Source organism: Gymnodraco acuticeps, unplaced genomic scaffold (genome assembly GCF_902827175.1).
Source record: "Gymnodraco acuticeps unplaced genomic scaffold, fGymAcu1.1, whole genome shotgun sequence".
Classification (NCBI taxonomy): Eukaryota; Metazoa; Chordata; class Actinopteri; order Perciformes; family Bathydraconidae; genus Gymnodraco; species Gymnodraco acuticeps.
In genome coordinates, this window is record NW_022990981.1 from 432,213 (window position 1) to 451,762 (window position 19,550).

Sequence of the window (19,550 nt, forward strand, 5' to 3'; positions counted from 1 at the left end):
ACTTAAGTCGCACACACAGAGACTTCATACTTGACTTGGACTCCTGCTCAAAAGACTTCGGACTCGACTTGGACTCGTGTTTTGGGACTCGTGAACAATCATTGTGTTTTCTATTTTTGGCGTATTAAAGGTGGGGTAGGTAAGTTTGAGAAACCGGCTCGAGATCGCTAGAATTTGAAAATACACAACCGGAGAAAATCTGCCACTTCCTCACAGAGCCCCTCCTCCAACACACACGAACGCGCACATGACCAATGAGGGCACGAGATAATTTTGTGCCCCGATGGAAGGCTGAAAGGCAGGTAGGCCATCCAGTTACTTTAGCCGGGCCGGCTATCGGGATGTTAAGAGCATTCCATGGAATATAACAAAAAGTGTATCTCGACCCGGTTTCTCAAATGTACCTACCCCACCTTTAACATTAACATTAACATCATGGTAACACCATGGCGACCGGCGGCACACCTGCAGCTGTACCGCTTGTAATTAGGTTCAACTATAAAAACTTCGAACAAAACGCCGGCGGCACCAACAAAAGGAGCGCACACTGCAAAGTCTGCAATATTAAAATCAAGGATGCTGGTGCAACAACGTCAAATTTCATCAGGCACTTGAAAACTCACCCGGAGAGGTCAGTCACATTAACGCATATGGACGGTTAGCAAACATGTTTAGCTCAGCATCAGCTATGTAATGTTAACTTAGCTTGCTACTAGCTTTGTAACTGAATATTTGAAAAGATGAGTGAATGTTTGCTTGTCACACTTGTTTGCGTTGAGTGGCGTTGACATCCAACTCTTGACATGACATAAAAAAGGTCGGTAACATTAATCATTACGTTCCGCTGCCACCATCTACTGGCTAACGTTAAACGTAGAAAAATACATAGTTACATATATAAATACATCTGTCGGTTTATAGGCAGGTTACAGGTGTATTGTTGACCACGTAACGTTAATGTTACAGGTTTATCAGGTTACCATTACACTGGGTTTGAGTGAGAGGATAGAGGAATATGTTTATTTATAGTAGACTTAAAAGATGTAATTAGAGACCCAGTGTAATTAAACAATACGGTTGCAGAGGTCAAATTTGAACATTTTTGTCCACTGGCCAAATGGCTAGCCTAGTGAATGTTGAAATGTTACCAGCCACTCAATAGATTGCCAGTTATTTTTGGCTGGTACATGCAACATACAGTACCAGCCACTTGCATGATTTACCAGCATTTGGCCGGTAAATGGTGTTAATGGTAGATATCTATTTTGGAACAGGTCATGTTTTAATATCACCAGTTCAGTATATTTCAGATAATATTGCAGCAATAGTTTTTTAGTTGCAAATAGCACAGAACAAATGTTTACTTTTAAGTACTTTTAACACAGTTTCCCTGCGGGGGATTAATAAAGTATTTGTGATACTGATTTCTGATTCTGAAGTGTTTTGCTTATAAGTTGTTTGCATTTAGCTAAAGTGTGATGTTTTTCCTCATATTGCATTGCAATAGCCTGTTTAAAGTGATCATATAACAAACAACTAATCAGTACTGATACTGTATGCTAATAGATATAGGAGTGATAATAATACAGTAAATGCTTTGAATTTCTTAGATATAGCTGTGCAGTATTCTTAACAGACTGGATAGCAGCAGACAATAGAAGGCTTATTACAACCAGAAGAGACATGAGACTTTTATTTTTTAGAGACTTGAGACTTGACTTGGACTTGTGACCAAAGACTTGAGACTTGATCAAGTCTCACCCCACAAAGACTTGACTTGGACCAAAGACTTGAGACTTGACTTGGACTTGCAAAAAAACACTTGTGAACATCTCTGGTTCATACTGTACAAAGAATCAAGAAAGATATTGGTTTAAATAAATGAAGTATTGACTTGAATACACTGATATACATTCCATTAAACAATACTAAATACTAGATCACCTACACATCAGTGAAGTTGAGGGTTTTTTCCATGCAAAAGGTTACATTTAGATGTTAACAAGCAATATGATTTTGTTAGCTTTCTAATTTAATGTATTAAAGGCAAAGATATTTAACACATAGTGAGAACTGCTACTATTTATCTCTCAATATTGTCTGTAAAAATGTGGTAAAAGTTATTCTTTCAGTGAGACAACAGAGCAAGCTTCTACAGTTGCACTACGTTTTGTTAAATATTATTTTGATAATAAAATATATTTCAATGTTGATGAATTTCATACTGTTCATTCATAATCTGATTACAATTAAAAAATAGTTATATCAACAGCCCCTAAACACACCTCTTTCATAAATAACACAGTTGTTCTGCAATAATATGTTTTATGTTTCCTGTCATTTTTGTTAGGAAAGGACATGCCTGAAAGACACGACTCAGCATCTCCTCTTTCTCTGAGGGTAAAGAAGAACATCCAAGAGGAAAATTAAAAGCTGATGTTATGAGATTTTAAGACCAGTACAGGACATTCACTAAGAAACTACTTTTATTGTGAAAACAAAGATCTGCACACCGAATATTTTTGTAGTCTATCAGGACCATCATTTGTTTGTGATGTTGCCTGCAGCTCAGAGAAGGGGTGTTTATAGTCAGGCTTATAAAGTGTGGCGAAAAACATAGTCAGCTGATGAGATGCATCTATTTCCACATCTACACTCCATCAGCAGATTATTTATATTCGCCTCACTTTATGAGCTTCACATCACCTGTGCCTTGTACCGCAGAGTTTGCAACATCACAAATAAATGGGGCCAATCTTCAGTCAGATGTGAATGTGGAATCTAACATTTTCAGTAAGAATAATGGACAAAAGGAGTACAAATACAATTTATTGAAATGTGAACCAAAAGTTAATCAAACATGTTTTAAATAAAAAGCACATATGGACAGAATGTGTAAACCTATTAAATGTATAAGTAAACACATTTAGTCAACAGAGTGACAGACTAGGCCTGTGCAGTTGGTATCAGCTCCTCCATCAGGCCTGGTCCTCCTCCTCGCAGAGGAAAGACCCTCAGTCCTCTCCAAACCAACAGACAGGATGTCCATCACACGGAGGTTTCTCCCTGAAGTCTCTGCAGCTCTCTGGACACCACGCTATCTCAATCCGTCCACACTGAATATGAGAGGGGGAAAATGAAAATAATAAATGCTTTAGACAATAAGAAATATAAAGTTGACAGTTGAGTTGCTCCGTTTTTTTAGATTGTCAATACTATTACTGTATAACTAATATCCCAGATTAAGAGGCACATTCATATAAAGATTGGTCTTTAAATACATTTTGTCTCTTGAATTGTTTGTTTAGCACAATTGCATACAAACGTCAAGGGATTTTAAGATTCTGAAGTCTTCGTTCTAAATAAAAAATAGCATGGATAATTTACAAAGGCTTTAAAAACACAGCAGGAGCCAAAGACAATTATAAAACGTGTCATTATTTCAGTACAGTTCAATTGGTTTTATTTTCATAAACGGTTATCAACCGTTAGTGCCAAAGCAGTAGGCTATAATATATTAATTACTGCTGTAGACTACAACCACTACTTGTTTAGCTAGCATAAACTCAACAAAGCTAGCGTTAGCTGGCTAACTGACGTTATTTTGCCGCTAAACTGCACGATATAAAACGGTGGTCTTCAAAGCGGATTTAATCCTCAATCACAATAATAATATTCAAAGTAATACTGGGCAAGTAATGGGCCAAACTTACCGTTGATTGACACGCCATGTCAGCGGACTGGTAGCGACACGAACCGTTAGCCCCGCAGTAATCCGGTTCGACTTGACTGTGGCTGTGACTGACCCGAGCCTCGTCGTTCTGATAGCTCCGCCCCTTCGCTCCAACCCCCCTCCCTCCCCCCACATCTACAGATGAAAATTACTTTTGCAACACATTTATCGCAAGAAGTGTAGCAAAAGTCGATTTATACTGCCACAGAGCAGATTCGTCAAGTTGTAATGACTGATTTGAGAGGTTGTAATAACCAAGTTGCAGTTGTAATGGAAAATATATTTTAAAAAGATGTATTTTTCTGCAAGTGAATATTTCATCACTAAGTTCTTTTTTTCTTTCTACAAGCTACAAAACTTTTTTTTTTCATCTGTGACTTCAAATTTGGTTCACAGTGACGTGGATATTTTATACAAGTGTAAATTTGGTTCACAGTTATGTGGATATTTTATACAAGTGTAAATTTGGTTCACAGTTACGTGCAGGGATGCAAACTCATCAGATATGAAAAAGGTGACAAGGATGCGAGCCCCCCAACCCCACGGAATATCGGCTTTAAAATGAGGAATAACAGGATGTTAGCAGTCAGAACAACTAAAGCAGCAGTTAGTAATAACAGAAACGCCAAAGAGTCACATCTAATAGAAATATATAAAAGCATTTATTTTTAATTGTGGAGCAGTCAGTTTATATTTTTGGCAGCACTGTTGAGCATTTTGAAAATGTATTTTCATGCCTCTGTGCAAGGCTTAGTCTTTCTATCTGTATAGCCACTGGTGTAAAGTAACTCAATTAATAAACTCAACAAGTACTATACTTGGGTACAATTTTGAGATACTTGTACTTTATTTAAGTATTTCAATGTTTTGCTGCTGTGTTCTTCTTCTCCTCTACAGTTCAGAGGAAATTGTGTACTTTTCCTCCACTACATGTATTTAATACCTTTAGTTACTTCACAGATGTGGGTGAATGATGTGAAATCTAATCAAGTGTTAAATCAGACTTTAGTTCCACCTGGAGTAAATCCACAAGCTACCCTGCAGTAGGGATGCCAGCGATTATTTGATTAATCGTTACAGTGTCCATAATCGAATATTATTTTTAAAAATCGATTTTATTTATATGTTTTTTTATTATTATTTATGTTTTTTTTTTTCTGGCTTAGTTTCAACCAAAATATAGACTAATGCTAATAATAGTAATAGTATTAACAATTGTAAATGGCCATTGGTCACACCACCAGTTCGTTTTACTGTAAACTTGGAGGAAGCCTGCGTGCAGAGCAGACAGAGCACACGCTACACACCGCCCCCACCCTCCCTCACACGTGCGACTAAAGATGAACAAAGCGGCCAGTAAAAAGAGGGGGGGGGGGGGGGGGGGGGGGGGCTGCCGAATAATCGATTTTGATCATGGTCAGTTTCTGGCAACCCTACCCTGCAGTATACAAAGTCATTCAAACTAGCTGCACCTTTACCAGCTTTGAGAACACTTTCATGATCAATCATTATAAAACATATCATATATATTATTCTGAAATGGACCAATCTGCACAACGACTACTTTTACTGTCGCTACTTTCACTATATTTTGATGATAATACTTTTCTACTTTTACTTGAGGAACATTTTGAATGCAGGACTTTTACTGTAACAGAGTATTCATACACTCTGGAACTTCTACTTTTACTCAAGAACAAGATCTGAGTACTTCTACTTTTACTCAAGAACAAGATCTGAGTACTTCTACTTGTAATCAAGTACAAGATCTGAGTACTTCTACTTTTACTCTAGTACAATATCTAAGTGCTTCTACTTTTACTCAAGTACAAGATCTATACTTATACCAACTCTGTTTATAGCCTATGAAAAAAACTATTAGAAAACAAAGGCTAAAGCTAACGTTAGCAGATAGTGAAAATGTATGCTAGTTAGCCAGCTCAACGATAATATTGCGACAGAAACACTTTTCAGTGCACATCACGCTCTGCCGCTCCGACAGGGAGCCCTGCTCTGAACACCTGAACGGCCCGTTCTAACAGCAGTTCACCAGCGGTCCAGTATGTGCCACAGTGACTCCGGACCACAGTTAATATTAACGAACGCACCCGTAGGTAATGTAGCTGAGCACTGAAGCTAGACCATCATCGCGGCCGCAGATTACTCCGGGTCCCAGACCCCCCCATACCCCAAAAATATTTTTATTGCAGATCTACATGAATCACACACACACAACCTATTTTGGATTCAAAATGGCGAATTTCGCCGAAAGGTGACAAGTTTGCATCCCTGTAAGTGTAAATTTGGTTCACAGTTACGTGGATATTTTATACAAGTATGCACACAAGCTCAGATTTTTTTTCTGCAAGTGCTCACATCAGATTTTACACGCTCTCGCATTTTGCACCATATCTACCTTCATATTATGAAGACATATCTGACATTTCCACTGGGTGACTAATTTCAATTGATGTTGACACCATCTCAGTACTTATCGGACCTCCTCCATCCCTATACCCCTTCTCGGAGTATGCGGTCCTCAGACACGGGCCTGCTCTCCATCCCCCGCTCTCGCCTCCGAACTGTTGGTGACAGGGCATTCAGTGTTGCGGCCCCCACCCTCTGGAATGCACTTCCTGCCGAGATCCGTAATGCTGCCTCCCTGGACATCTTCAAATTATCACTAAAAACACACCTGTTCACCCTGGCCTTCGGGCCCTAGCCCTTTTCTGGTCCCCTGGCTTCCTTTATTTATTTCTTTAGTTTGCCCGTTGATTGTCTGTTTTGTTTGTCCACCATGTACAGCGACCTTGGGTCCCTTGAAAGGCGCTAAATAAATATCATTTATTATTATTATTATCTCACAACACTCCTAAAATAACATTACTTTCTGAAGCACAATTTAAAATGTTTGCTGTTTAAAATCTCAAATTAGATCTATTGTCCATCTATATTTTGATTATTATTTAATGGAAACTGTCCATAATCAAAGAGTCATTCGAAGTCAATCAAATACTTATTTCACTTCAGGGTGATAGCAGAACACCCCATCCAGTCAATCAGAGAAAATCAGGACAATCTGATGTAGAGTTTCAAAATAAAATACTTTTGAAATCTCATATCTGGGCTATCGTCCTTCTGTTTTTATACAAGAATAAATAAAAAAACGGTCAAATTATCAAATACTTATTTCACTTCAGGGTGATAGCAGGACACCCCATCTAGTCAATCAGAGAAAATCAGGACCTTTGTAGTCTCATATATGAGCTATCGTCCTTCTGTTTGTATCCAACAGTTAAAATGTTAGAATTACATTGAACCAGAATTGTCCCCCTTTTTTCTTTAACAGTGAAGAAAATTGGATATGTTAATGAGATTTTGACAGCAAAACTAAAAATTAGTCACCTTATCTTAACATCCCGATAGCAATGAATATATTAAATGCTTTGACAATAAATACATAAAAAAAAGACGGGAGCACGTTGATACGACCTTCCAAACCGGAGTTCTGGCCGCATTTTACAATAAACTTCCGTTGGGTCGCTTAAAAACAAATATCGCAATTCGAATCGCAATATTTGTCAGAAAAATCGCAATTAGATTTTTTCCCAAAATCGTGCAGCCCTAGACTACAGTCAAGATAGTCCTGTCAGTCTGAACCAGGGCTGTACCTGATTGGATACACTGGGGTCAGCTAAGAGTCGGCACTTGAGGTCAGTGATTTTCTCTTGTGTGGCTGCTGACAGATCTGTCAGCTGAGGAGTCAATCCCACAGCACGCAGTAGAAGGAGCTGTATGAGCGTCCGGTTATAAACTAGATTGTACCATAATGCATCCCTGTTCTCTGTTTAAAGAAAACACCCATGTCTTTTCACATGGAACGACAAACTGCTGAGGTAGACAAAATAAGGGAAATTATGTTAAAGAAACACTTCCGACCATCACTTAATCCTGTCACTGTACCATTCTGTATGATGAAATGTTGGGTCCTAGAGCGAATTCAGAGCATGAAAATCTCCAGGACCTTGCAAAGTAAATTTAGGGAGGAATCAACTTCAAATGTTATAGATCCAAGAGTAATCTCTGTCTCAAATTGGTAAGGGCTTCATCAGAATTAGTATTTCTGTTGTTGAACATTCTGCGGTCTGTTTTTTTCTACTAGCAAACCGCTGCTAAGGATATCAGACTGTTACTATCAGGACACTCTGATCAAGGGACTATGTGCAGTCATATCAATATGCAGAAAGAAGTCCGGTCAAGTTAACATTAGCTTTGGCCAAAAATAGAACAACCTCCGTAAATCACAGTGGAATACTTACATGCTACAGTGTTATCATTTGACTTTTGTTTTAATTTAACATTTTCACTCATTTAAAATGGGTGACAGCATCACAATTCTTATACTGTACATTAGAAGATACAGTAGGTCTGAAACAAACTACAGTAATGGCTGCACATTCGTTATTTCCTCTACATTGCATCGCCCAATAATAACACTGCATGAGCACTAGAGTTGAGCTGCTAACAGAATTAGATAGTACTTTTTGCGTTGTGCAGCTGTTTCTATCAAAGTTTGTTTTTTAGTTGGCAATTGTGAAACAAGACTTGTTTGTACAAGTAAATGGTCTTATGCGAAGGCATTCTACATAACTGTACAATGGAAAAAGTGCACTGATTCAACTGATAGAATGTGAACCAACCCATGATTCAATATCCATATTAAGGGGGCAGTACTGGTCTGCACAGAGTTGGCAGCTCAACATAAATACGTAATCATGATCTCCCCCTGGAAAAAGTGCAGCTGGGAAGGTTAATGATGAGAAAGTGATTTTTCTACCTTTTTAGAGGTCTTCTTGATGGCCCTGGAGGCTTTGCTCAGGGTGCTGTCCATATCCTTGGTGCTGACCTGGAGCTTGTCAGGGTCTGTGCTCTGAATCAGGTCCTCCTGGTAACCACACAAAACACAGCTTCAAACTCAATGCAATAAATCATGCCCAAAAGTGTAAAACTCATGCAATCAATGCAGATACATTATGATTTAGTTGCAGGAGGGGGTGTGTAGTAGGATTCAAGCAGACACATTGTCTTTCTCTCACACCCCCCACCCTGCAGTGGGCTTGTTAACAAGCAGGGCTCCATCTCGTTGGTATTCACAGTGTAGCGCTGACCCAGTGAAACAGCATTAGGAATGCAGCTGCAACATGGAGCAGACTGGAGGCCAACATCGCCCCCTGCTGCTTCTCTGCTAAATATAGCAGGCAGCCTCCCCTCTATGTCTTCCAGTGGACTCATTAGGCCTAATCAGGCCTTCCATCATTTCCCCAAACCAGGGTAAATCAAGAGATATTCTATGTTTCTCTTATTTAAATAAATAAATAATGTACATCATAAAAAATAACTAGGAATGGGTAAACCTTAAAAAATAAGCATGTATTCTACTTTGCTGCCTTTTGTTCAGTACCTTTTTTTTTTTTTCAAACACAGGGCTCTGTCTCAGGTCAGATCAGGTCCATTTAAATGTGGCAAGAAAAATAGCTTGACAGAAGAAGTTTAGAGTGTCCATAACATCCATACAAATTTGTTCACACCAGGAACAAATGGATAAATGTGATCCTGATCAAGACCGCATCTTTTCAGCCTACTAACGTTTCAACTGTGTGTCTGGACAATGGTTTGGGGATGTTTAAAAAAATGTCCACCAAAGAAGGATTGTGTGAAAGCCTAAGACTGTACCAATAGGCGCGTTCACACCGCAGTACTTTTCCAACTTTAGTTCTGATATAGTTCGGAAATGTTGCATTCACACCAAACTAAAATTAGTTCATGAGAACCTTTTTACCCCCTTTTCCGTCCCTGCTAGAGAGCAGGGACTTTTGTGGGAGAAAAAGGTTCCTATTTCTGATTGGCTGGGGGCCACGCCCCGTAAAACTCCCAAAAGGTTTTGTGATGCTGCCATTTTATTATCCTCGCATTAGCATTATTAGCATTAGCCCAGCGCACCAACGGAGAGAGACTAACTTATGGCAACACAAAAGAAAACATGGGAGTGGTGGAGATGAGGAGGTGTCGGAGTTCTGGCGATTTACTCGGAAGGCTTCAGTAGAAGCTGCTGGGAGTCCCAGCAGCTTCTACTGAAGCCAGTCCCCAACTTCGGGGACTTCCGGCCGGGGACTTTGGGTGGCAGTATACGCCGTGAAGTTGTTTGCGGCCTGCCAGTAAACCCAAAGCAGAAGAAGAAGAAATGACGTCAGCGGCTCCATTTGCCTAATCCACCCCCAGGCAGGGCTCTCGACTAACTTTTTTCACCATCCTCCCGGAACCGTCCCGAAATACAATCTAGCCGTCCCGAAATTAATGTGGACCGTCTCGAATTTAAAATGTTAGTTTTTCTACATTATCATTAGTTAAAATCATTCAAAGTGACCTTTAACATAAATAAAACATCATACAAATCATTAGATGATAATTCATCAACCTTTTTATTTGAGTAAATCATTCAATCACATAAACAAAGGCCAAATATATTTAAACAAACACACAAACAAGAAAATTACTCTAATATTGAATCCAATCAAGTCCCATCCAATTAACAAAAAAATCCAACACTGTGTCCTGAAGACAGAACCCAGAGTAACCACTAACCAGGATGACAGTCTGTAACACAGTCAGGAGACCTTTACAAACGGCCCCGCCCCCTCGCACACAGACGGGAGAGAGAGAGATCTCGTCTGGATTGGATGTTGTAGTCTTATTGCATATTAGAAACGGAGTTGGCGAAACTAAAACTGCGATATAATGTGTATGTAGCAATAATACATATGACAAATATTTTTTAAATGTCTCCAGTACCGATAAAAAGTTAGATAACGTCGGAGCTTAACGTTACCACTGTCTTTAATAATTCCCGTTTAATACCGGGGCTCGGTACCCATCCCTACATGGGGAGAGGCGCAGCATATTGCTAAGGACTAAATACGATGGAGAGTTCTCATCTCAGCCTTATTACCCATAGGGGATGAAGAGGAGTAAGTAAATAAAGAGGCCGGCGCTCCAGGGTCTGGTTCTGCTGTGCGTTTTTGTGATGTAACGATAAAACATTTCAGAATTCCTCCACGGGATGCCATTGTACATCACTCAACCCGCGAAATACACACACTCAGTACATAGCTAGACCCGCAAATTCGCGGGCACAGCTGTAGCTACGTGTGTGTATTTCACGGGTTGCTAAATGTTTTGTACGTGTGTGTTTATGTTGACAAGGAGGTTTAATAACTGTGTGCTATACAAAACGTGCAGTCGGTTTCATTTTCATCGCCGTTTGTAGTAGAGTTAGCAGGGTATTTTTATTTTAACTCTCGTCCCAAAATAATTTGTTATCCTCCCCGACACTATTTTTTTTGGACCCGGGACGACGGGACGTCCTTAAGCTCGAGCCCTGCCCCCAGGGACTTATTCCGGTGTGAACGCGATCTGTACTTAGTTTGTAAACTGTACCCTGTACATTATGTTGTAGGTCATCCTTATTGTTGTTCTGTTGTTTTTATGTTACATGTGTAACTAATGTCCTGCAGGTCACCCTTGAAAAAGAGATCTTTTGATCTCAAGGGGCTTCACCTGGTTAAATAAAGGCTACAAACAAATGAGAACTAAAGAGTTCTCATGAACTAAGTTCTGATGAACCTTTGTGGGAAAAGTACTGCGGTGTGAATGCGCCTAATGTTTTTTGGAGGAAAGAGCGTATTTACTGTAAACTGATGTTGCGAATAACACAGCTATCAGAGCTTCCTTTACTACAGCAGTATGTCAAACTACCTATGTCCTTTACTCTGTGTCTGTGTCTGTGTCTGTGTCTGTGTGTGTGTGTGTGTGTGTGTGTGTGTGTGTGTGTGTGTGTGTGTGTGTGTGTGTGTGTGTGTGTGTGTGTGTGTGTGTGTGTGTGTGTGTGTGTGTGTGTGTGTGTGTGTGTGTGTTTTAGGCTTCTCACCGCATCAGTCTTGCAGATGGTGTTGGCGACGTGGCGGCAAAGTGTTCGCAGCCAGGCAACTTTAACTGTTTCCTCTCCAGCCAGTTGGAAGCTGAACAACAGGTTCTCCTGTTCGGTCGGAGGGTGAACCACCAGGGCAAACGCATTCGCACACTCTGAAGGGAGGGGAAAGAGCGGGAAAAAAGACTGGCAGTTAGAGAGTGAATGAGACAACTTGGTAACCTTACCAGCGATAAAAAAGGGAGAAAACAAATTGTGTCAGTGAGGAGAAAGAAGTTAATAGAATGGAATTGAAAACGGATGAAGAGAATAGAGGCAGGGTATTTGACCGAGATAAAGAAATGAAAGACATAGTGAGGGATAAAATATATATATTTTCTATAATATTTGGGACAGCTGCATTATTCTTTATCCAGGCTTTTTACACGGCTTTGATTAAGACTTGCTGATTGATCAATTTCAAACATTCTTAAGTCTGCTCTTTTTTCCCAATAAAGTGACTAAGTGCAGTCAAATCAACCAGCAGGTTAACCAAGCTCAGATTGTTAGTCTTCATTGGGATTCACGGAGCCCATGTGTAGGCACACTAAAATATAGTTGAGCAGTGAAGATGTAACATGGGAATTAAAAAAGTATAAGCCACTTCCAATTTTGTGGCCATGGCGAATTGCAACACCAAACCAATAATCAGTCACATTTATTTTATTATAACATACATTTAAAATACCTTAAATAGTCATATTAGAATTTCAGACAAATCATTACTGGTTTGGTGTAAATAACATTATCGCTGACAAATTTCCTCACCATTCTGCCATTATATTTTGTTCTGTAATTGCCAATTGATTTAATTTAATTTTAATTAGGAAAAACACTTTTCAGTGACTCGAATATGGCAATGAGAGCTAAATTAACCATGTTAAAGAGTACATAATATGCTCCAATTCAAATTTGTATTTTGGGAGAATGTGTGAGAGAAACTCCCTCTGGAGGGAACACAGGGATTTTTGCCTTTGCAGACCATTTACATGCACTAAAACCTAAAGAACACATTACAGGAAAAATAAAACCTCAGAAAGCATATGAGACAATGGAAAATAAATTCAACTGTGTATTAGTTTGTCATTGTTTCAACCTGGTGCTGTACTATATGGACACTCTTGTGAACAATAGCGTCCAGATAGAGCTGACATGCAGATGAAGCGATAAGCAGTAACCATTAGTTTGACGTGTGTGTTGTTGCTGTGTTACCCTCTGTGTCCTGCAAGTCCAGCACTCTCCGAATCTGAGACAACGGCATCAGTGCGATGTGTTTGAGCGGGGGTGGAGGTCTGGTCTGTCCCAGAGGGCTCTTAAACGTATTGATCACCTTTTTTCGTTTCCTCGCAATCTGCAGAGAGGCACACACAGCCACAAAATGAGACGGCAACTTTGGAGGTAAAAGTGAAGAAGGGCAACTTGTGTGCGTGTGTGTTTGTCTGTGTGTGGGCCGCGGCGACTTAGAATTGAGTGTGGGTCCATTTTTGCTGTGTGTTGCTAAAGCTGCTATCGGCTACTTGGCCGATCAATGAGCCCTTCATAGAGGTAAACGATGCAACTCATTAATGCCAAGGTAATTAGAAGCTGAGAGAGACGAAATAATGGGGGGGAATTAAAATAGGACACTACATCATAGGTCATTGTTGTTTTAGCAGTGCAAGTGAAGAGGGTGAGAGTGGTTATATGAATACAATCAATGCGTAGTAATGATGGAGGGGAGTAGCGAGTCGACCCATTATAAGATCACTCAATAAACACACAAGACGACATGGAAGGTGGCAGAAATCCAACACACACACACAGATCACATTTTCAGTATTGCTGCTTGTGGTGGAAATTGTAATTCCCTAAGATAAATGTATAAATGATTCATAAACAAGTTTGTCTTTTGTTATATTTAGAAATAAAGTCAAAGTCCAAATACAATTGAATTTGATCTCAAAAACAGAAACAGAGCAACTTCATCCTCAGAGGATAAAGAGGTTCTGTACCACGATCACCTATCCCACCATATACAATATAATAAACAGAGTAAAAGGCAATCAGAGTATAAGACATATATATCAGTGATTCCCACAGCATGTTAATACTTTGGGGGGCCCCCAAAGTATAATGGCTCCCCCCAAAGTATAATTTGTGTGTTTTTTGTTTTTTTTTACTCAGTGAGCACTCATTTGCATTTGCATTGGTGGCAATGAGTGCTCAGTGAGTAAAAAAAAACTTAAAAAACCATAAATTATACTTTGGGGGGAGCCACCCATAAATTATACTTTGGGGGGAGCCATTATACTGGTAAACAGCCTCTATGGGCGCGAGTCCAGACCCACTTTTGTTATCAAATGATGACGTCAGTGGGATTATCTCCTTTATCAACTCCTAAGCATCCCCGGGACAACATCACTAGCCCCGCCCCTAAAAAGGTGTGAACTTGAGCCAATCAAGGACTACTACTACTAGGTCGTCCTTAGACGAGTTTGCCAACGGGTTCGCCAATCCTCACGGTCCTCCATACACCCGGCCAGCTCTGTGGAGCTTTCCACCCCCACATCCTTCCTCAGCACCTCCACGTATGTTGGCGTGGGGCGCCCTCTTGGTTGGTGCCCGTGTGTTGGCTCCCAGAGTACTAACTTGCCAGCTGGAAGTTCCTGGTGTCGATGGCAGTGACCTGCAAATTTCAGTTTCCTGGATGCCACCTTGTCACTCAGCCTGGGTAGCCCACCAGGACTAGCCCCGCTCCTAAATTTCACCAGTTTGTATATAGTTAAAATAAAGTTATCCGGTGATTAACGATCAGATACCAGTGTGGAGTTTTCTGTCTTAAATTTGATATAGATCATGTTCTTTGTTGGTTTGTGAGGATGTTCATACACACTTGGGTAAGATGTGTGTGTGAAAGAAGACCACAAAAAACAGCAGTGACTGCTCTCAGCTGTTTAACACTTAAAGACCTAGACACCATCACCAGTTGTAGGTTGTCTGAAGTACAGTGTTACTATGAAAATGCACTAGAATGCAGGAATTGAGAAAAAAAATTTCAACATTTTTCACGGGGGGGGCACGCTCCCCCGCAAATCAACCCCCCCCCCCCCCCCCCCGAGTCGTTCCCCCAAAGTATATTTCATTTATGCGGGAATCACTGTATATATATATATACACATACACATACATCAGTGTTTCCCCTATATACAAATAGCGGCTTATGTGGATTTGTAGTATTTGTGTTACTGTATGTTCAATAAAGGTGTATTTTGCAAAATCTTGAGACATTGCCACCGTATGTACTAGGCCTCAAGAGCCTTTCTTGTGCTGGCAGACATATAGAAACATATTGGTGGGGCGCAGTTCTCACGCATAGAGAACTGCGCACCGCCAATATATATGTATATATATATGTATATATATATATATATATTAGGGCTGTAAAACAATTACAATTTTTAATCAGATTAATCACAGCTTAAAAATTAATTAATCATGAATAATCACCATTCGAACTATGTCCAAATATGCCATTTCTTTATGTATATTGTTGTGGGAATGGAAAGATAAATGAAAGAAGGCGGATATATCCATTTAACATACAGTATCTATGTTTATTATAAAAAAAATGTCTGCATGTCAAAATGAAAGACAGCCCACACACCTATCAATCATCAAACCGTGGGGTCTTAATTCATTACGTGTTGATTTCTAACAACGGGGGAGTACTTCAGGAAAGTCGACAGGGGGGGGGGGGGGGGGGGGGGGCTAGTGGAGTACTTCCACAGAGTGTGAAACGTTGTGATCAGCTGTTTTAGCGCAGTTCTCCAGTGAAGGGGGGGGGAGTCTCCCTCCGCAGCCGGTTGGCCTAGTTTTGGCACAATTCCGTTGTACAGACCGACGTTAACAGCAGCCCTGTCTGTGCACACGGAGACCGACTCTGTCGTCCGGTGATCTAACCGCCTTCTGGAAAAGCTTCACAAGTACGTCGGTACGCAAATGCGCTTTGTGACACAAGTGACGGTACGCATTTCAGATTACGCACATAACCTGCGTGCCAGTTATGTGCAACCATGTACTACAGCAAAAGTATTCTCCGTCGGGACTTCCTGCAACAACACCACGCCGTTATCTTGATTCTGATTGGCCAGAAGACATTATCAAAGATGTTCTATTGAGAAGACGATCACTACGTGACAAAAGTTTTCAAAACCGTTTCTGGTCTTCGGTATTTCCAGACAAGTGGCTACTGAAATCAATCTTACTAACTGCTGTCTGTGCAATTCTCGGCGCGAGTTGGCGGACTTTATTTTGCTTATTTTAACATCATTTTTCATGGTGGTACTAAGCCATTTATTGGTATGGGTGTAGCCTACCCCAGCCATACCCTGTCGCTGCCACTGGTGGGATGTATCCATTCTGCACATGCGTTAAATGCGTTAAATATTTTTAACGCAATTAATTCAAAAAATTAAATACCGCCGTTAACGCGATAATTTTGACAGCATTAATATATATATATATATATACACACTGAACAAAAATATAAATGCAACACTTTTGTTTTTGCTCCCATTTTTCATGAGATGAACTCAAAGATCTAAAACATTTTCTATATGCACAAAATAACCATTTCTCTCAAATATTGTTCACAAATCTGAAAAAATCTGTGACCTATATATATATATATATATATATATATACATACATACATATACATATATATATACGTATATGGTGTAAGCTAAGGGGTTCGGCCCGAATGTTACATTTAAAAATATTGGATGTAGTTGATATCCATTGTATTCTAAATTCAACACTACACATCTAAACTGCATCCCGAAAGCCAAGAAACAGATATAAGTGCTATCTGATTCAATCTTTTGGTAGGTCTTAAGCTGCCTTCACATGACGAGCTGTAAAACGGCTCTGAACTGACATTACATTTTTTTTGAGCTTCACCGCTCAAAATGATTTATACATTATTTCAACTTTGACCTCGATTACCGCTGATCTTTCAACCCACAACCAATCAGACAACAGCTAAATGTAGCGCATAAAAACAAAACTGAACCCCCCATTTTCACTGCAAGGCTCTCTGTCCAACCTAGCAAAAGGTGAAAATCTGTTGACATGATTTAGCATATCTCTGCTTTCTACAATCCCGTCAGATTGCATGGTTTTTGACAGACAGCACTCACTGAATATTAGGGATGCTACTAGGGCTGTGCAATTAATCGTATTTTAATCGCGATTACGATTATGGCTTGCGACGATTAGGAAAACAGCATAATTGACAAAATACGATTATTTTGCTGGGTGCGCTTTCGCCCCTCCCTAAAAGCCCACTCGGCCACGTGGGAGTGACATGTGTTGTGAGTGTTCAGCGCAAGCGAAGATGTCAGAACAAGAGCAGCAACTAGTTAAAAAGAAGGGTCGCGGGGAGATTCCCAGTCGATCGCGAGATGTGTCTAAAAATAGAACAACAATATTCTGTTTTATCGTTAATGTCCTGTAACATAATGTTCCCGTGCCAGAATAATGCACTTGAACGCATCAAAGCTTTGTGATTGGCCGGCCTCACCCCATGTGTCCGGGCGTGGCTGGTGAGCAGTGCACTAGTTCGCTGACGTTGTCCGTGTCAACAGCATGGATGGTCAACAGGAGTGACAGTCCGCACACACACAAGACCGCAATTATGGCAGAAGCAAAAAAGCCCAAAATATATAATTTTCACTCCGAGTGGGAGGATCATTATTTTTGTATCTATTCCAATTCAAAGTCCATCTGTCTCATCTGCAATGCGAGCGTGGCTTTATCGAAGAAGGGTAATTTAGGAGCGGCATTTCAAAACAGTGCACAAACGCTACGAGACGGAATTCCCTCCTAATCTGCCCTACGCTCCAAAAGGGGAGGGGCCTGAAAGGACAGCTAAATGCACAGCAGTCCATTTTCACCAATCAATCAATCAATCAATCAATGTTTATTTATATAGCCCAATATCACAAATGTTACATTTGTCTCAGTGGACTTTACAGTTTGTACAAAATATCAGTATGACAATACGACACCCTCTGTCCTTAGACCCTCACATCGTACAAGGAAAAACTTCCGGAGAAAACCCACAGTTTAAAGGGAAAAATGGGAGAAACCTCAGGGAGAGCAACAGAGGAGGGATCCCTCTCCCAGGACAGACAGACGTGCAATAGATGCCGTGTGGCCAGGTCCAACAAGAGCAAGGCTGCTCCCATAGCATCTTATCGTGTCAGTCACATTCTTGCGAAACACATGAAGTCTTTCAAAGACGGCAAAGTTATGAAATAAGCTTTCCTGGAGGCTGCGACGCGCTTTTTGGGGACAGTAAAAAATAACAGCAGCATTTCAACAAGTTTTTGATATATTAAAAACTCAATTTAGATACCGTTATTAATCTGCTGTAAGTTTTAGTTTGTTTGAATTTATTCATGATAATTATTGTACAAAATGGTATAAGAATGCAAACATTAAGATCTGTTCTGTTTAAATTGATTATAGTCTATCAGTTCAGAAACTAGTGTTGCTTGCATCCTATTTTAAAGGCATTTCTTTTTATACTCTAATAAAATGCAACAAAAATGGGTTTGATTCTATTAATGTTGTCTTTTTTATTGCACTGTTGCTGCAGCAGATTACTGTGTAGCTTCAGATCTGAGTTGTCTTATTAGTAAGCCTAATTTATACTTTTGTAGCAACACTATTTTGATATAATGGCAAAGAAAGGGTTCTTCAGAGTCTTTTCTTTTTTTCCTGTGTCATATGTGGCAGCACTGCCACAAGTTCCTCTTCAGAGAGGGTCTTCAGTACAGGTGGCAATATCGTCACCTGCCTGCGCTCATCTCTGAAACCAGACCATATAAACAGGCTGGTGTTTCTTGCAAAACATCTTTAAGAGATGACATAAGCAGCCCTACCAGCATTTGCCATGGTGGCCTAAACATTTTTATTTGGTCTTAAATTGTAGTTCAACATTTATTTCCTGTTACTTCTGGACCATGACGGTTGGCCAGCCTTCAACGTTTAACTGAGTGGAATATGTTGAATATATTTTACCAAAATGTTGGCTATATGTTAAGGAGTTTTCAGTAGGTTGTGACAGTGCACTGCAACATGTTTGATTTCATTTATTTTGGTCTAATTTATTTTTATTTATCATATTAATAATATATGTTTAGTATGGTTTTGGAAGTGCACTCCAACACATTTATTGATCTTGTTTATTGGTAAAATATTATTTGTTTTAAAGTTCAATAAATGGTTAATGAATAATCGTCAAAATAATCGTGATCTCAATTATTGACCAAATAATCGTGATTATGATTTTTGCCATAATCGCACAGCCCTAGATGCTACGATCGCCAATTTTGGGGCCGATCGCCGGAACTCAGTTAATGGGGCTCATTCACTGGAGCTTTCACAAACAACAACCAACATAATTATTACATTCAAATGAAGTACATTATTCAAGTTTACATTAACTTTGGATAATAACACGGGAGAAATGAGCGGAAGCGCTCTCTTTTCCTCTCTCCCTCTCCTGACAGCCTGTCAGTATCTCGTGCAGCTCACTGATCCAGTAATGAGTGATCCGACAGTGAAGAATACATATATTTATAACTAGTTTAGCTTGTTCCAGAGGTAGATAAAATAGCTAAGTGTGTTAGGTCTAACTCTTGTGTGTGTGTTGCTCCGCTCACCGGTCCGTCACAGGATTTGTGCTTCACACAGGTTGCATACCGCTATTTTATTGTCTTTTTTGGACACCTTAAAATACTGCCA

At 39.9% G+C, this 19,550-nt stretch overlaps 1 protein-coding gene across 6 annotated transcripts in view; it reads right to left on the minus strand.

Moving 5' to 3' along the window:
* Window positions 1–19,550, minus strand: part of ect2 (epithelial cell transforming 2) — a 104,643-nt gene that overhangs the window by 42,548 nt on the left and 42,545 nt on the right. For all 6 annotated transcript variants that reach the window (XM_034235563.1, XM_034235564.1, XM_034235562.1 and 3 more), the window contains 3 exons: window positions 12,969–13,107; window positions 11,718–11,872; window positions 8,571–8,678 (listed from right to left, as the gene is read on the minus strand). In XM_034235563.1, the coding sequence (XP_034091454.1) occupies window positions 8,571–8,678; window positions 11,718–11,872; window positions 12,969–13,107 (402 nt within the window). The remainder of the gene's footprint in view (window positions 1–8,570; window positions 8,679–11,717; window positions 11,873–12,968; window positions 13,108–19,550) is intronic.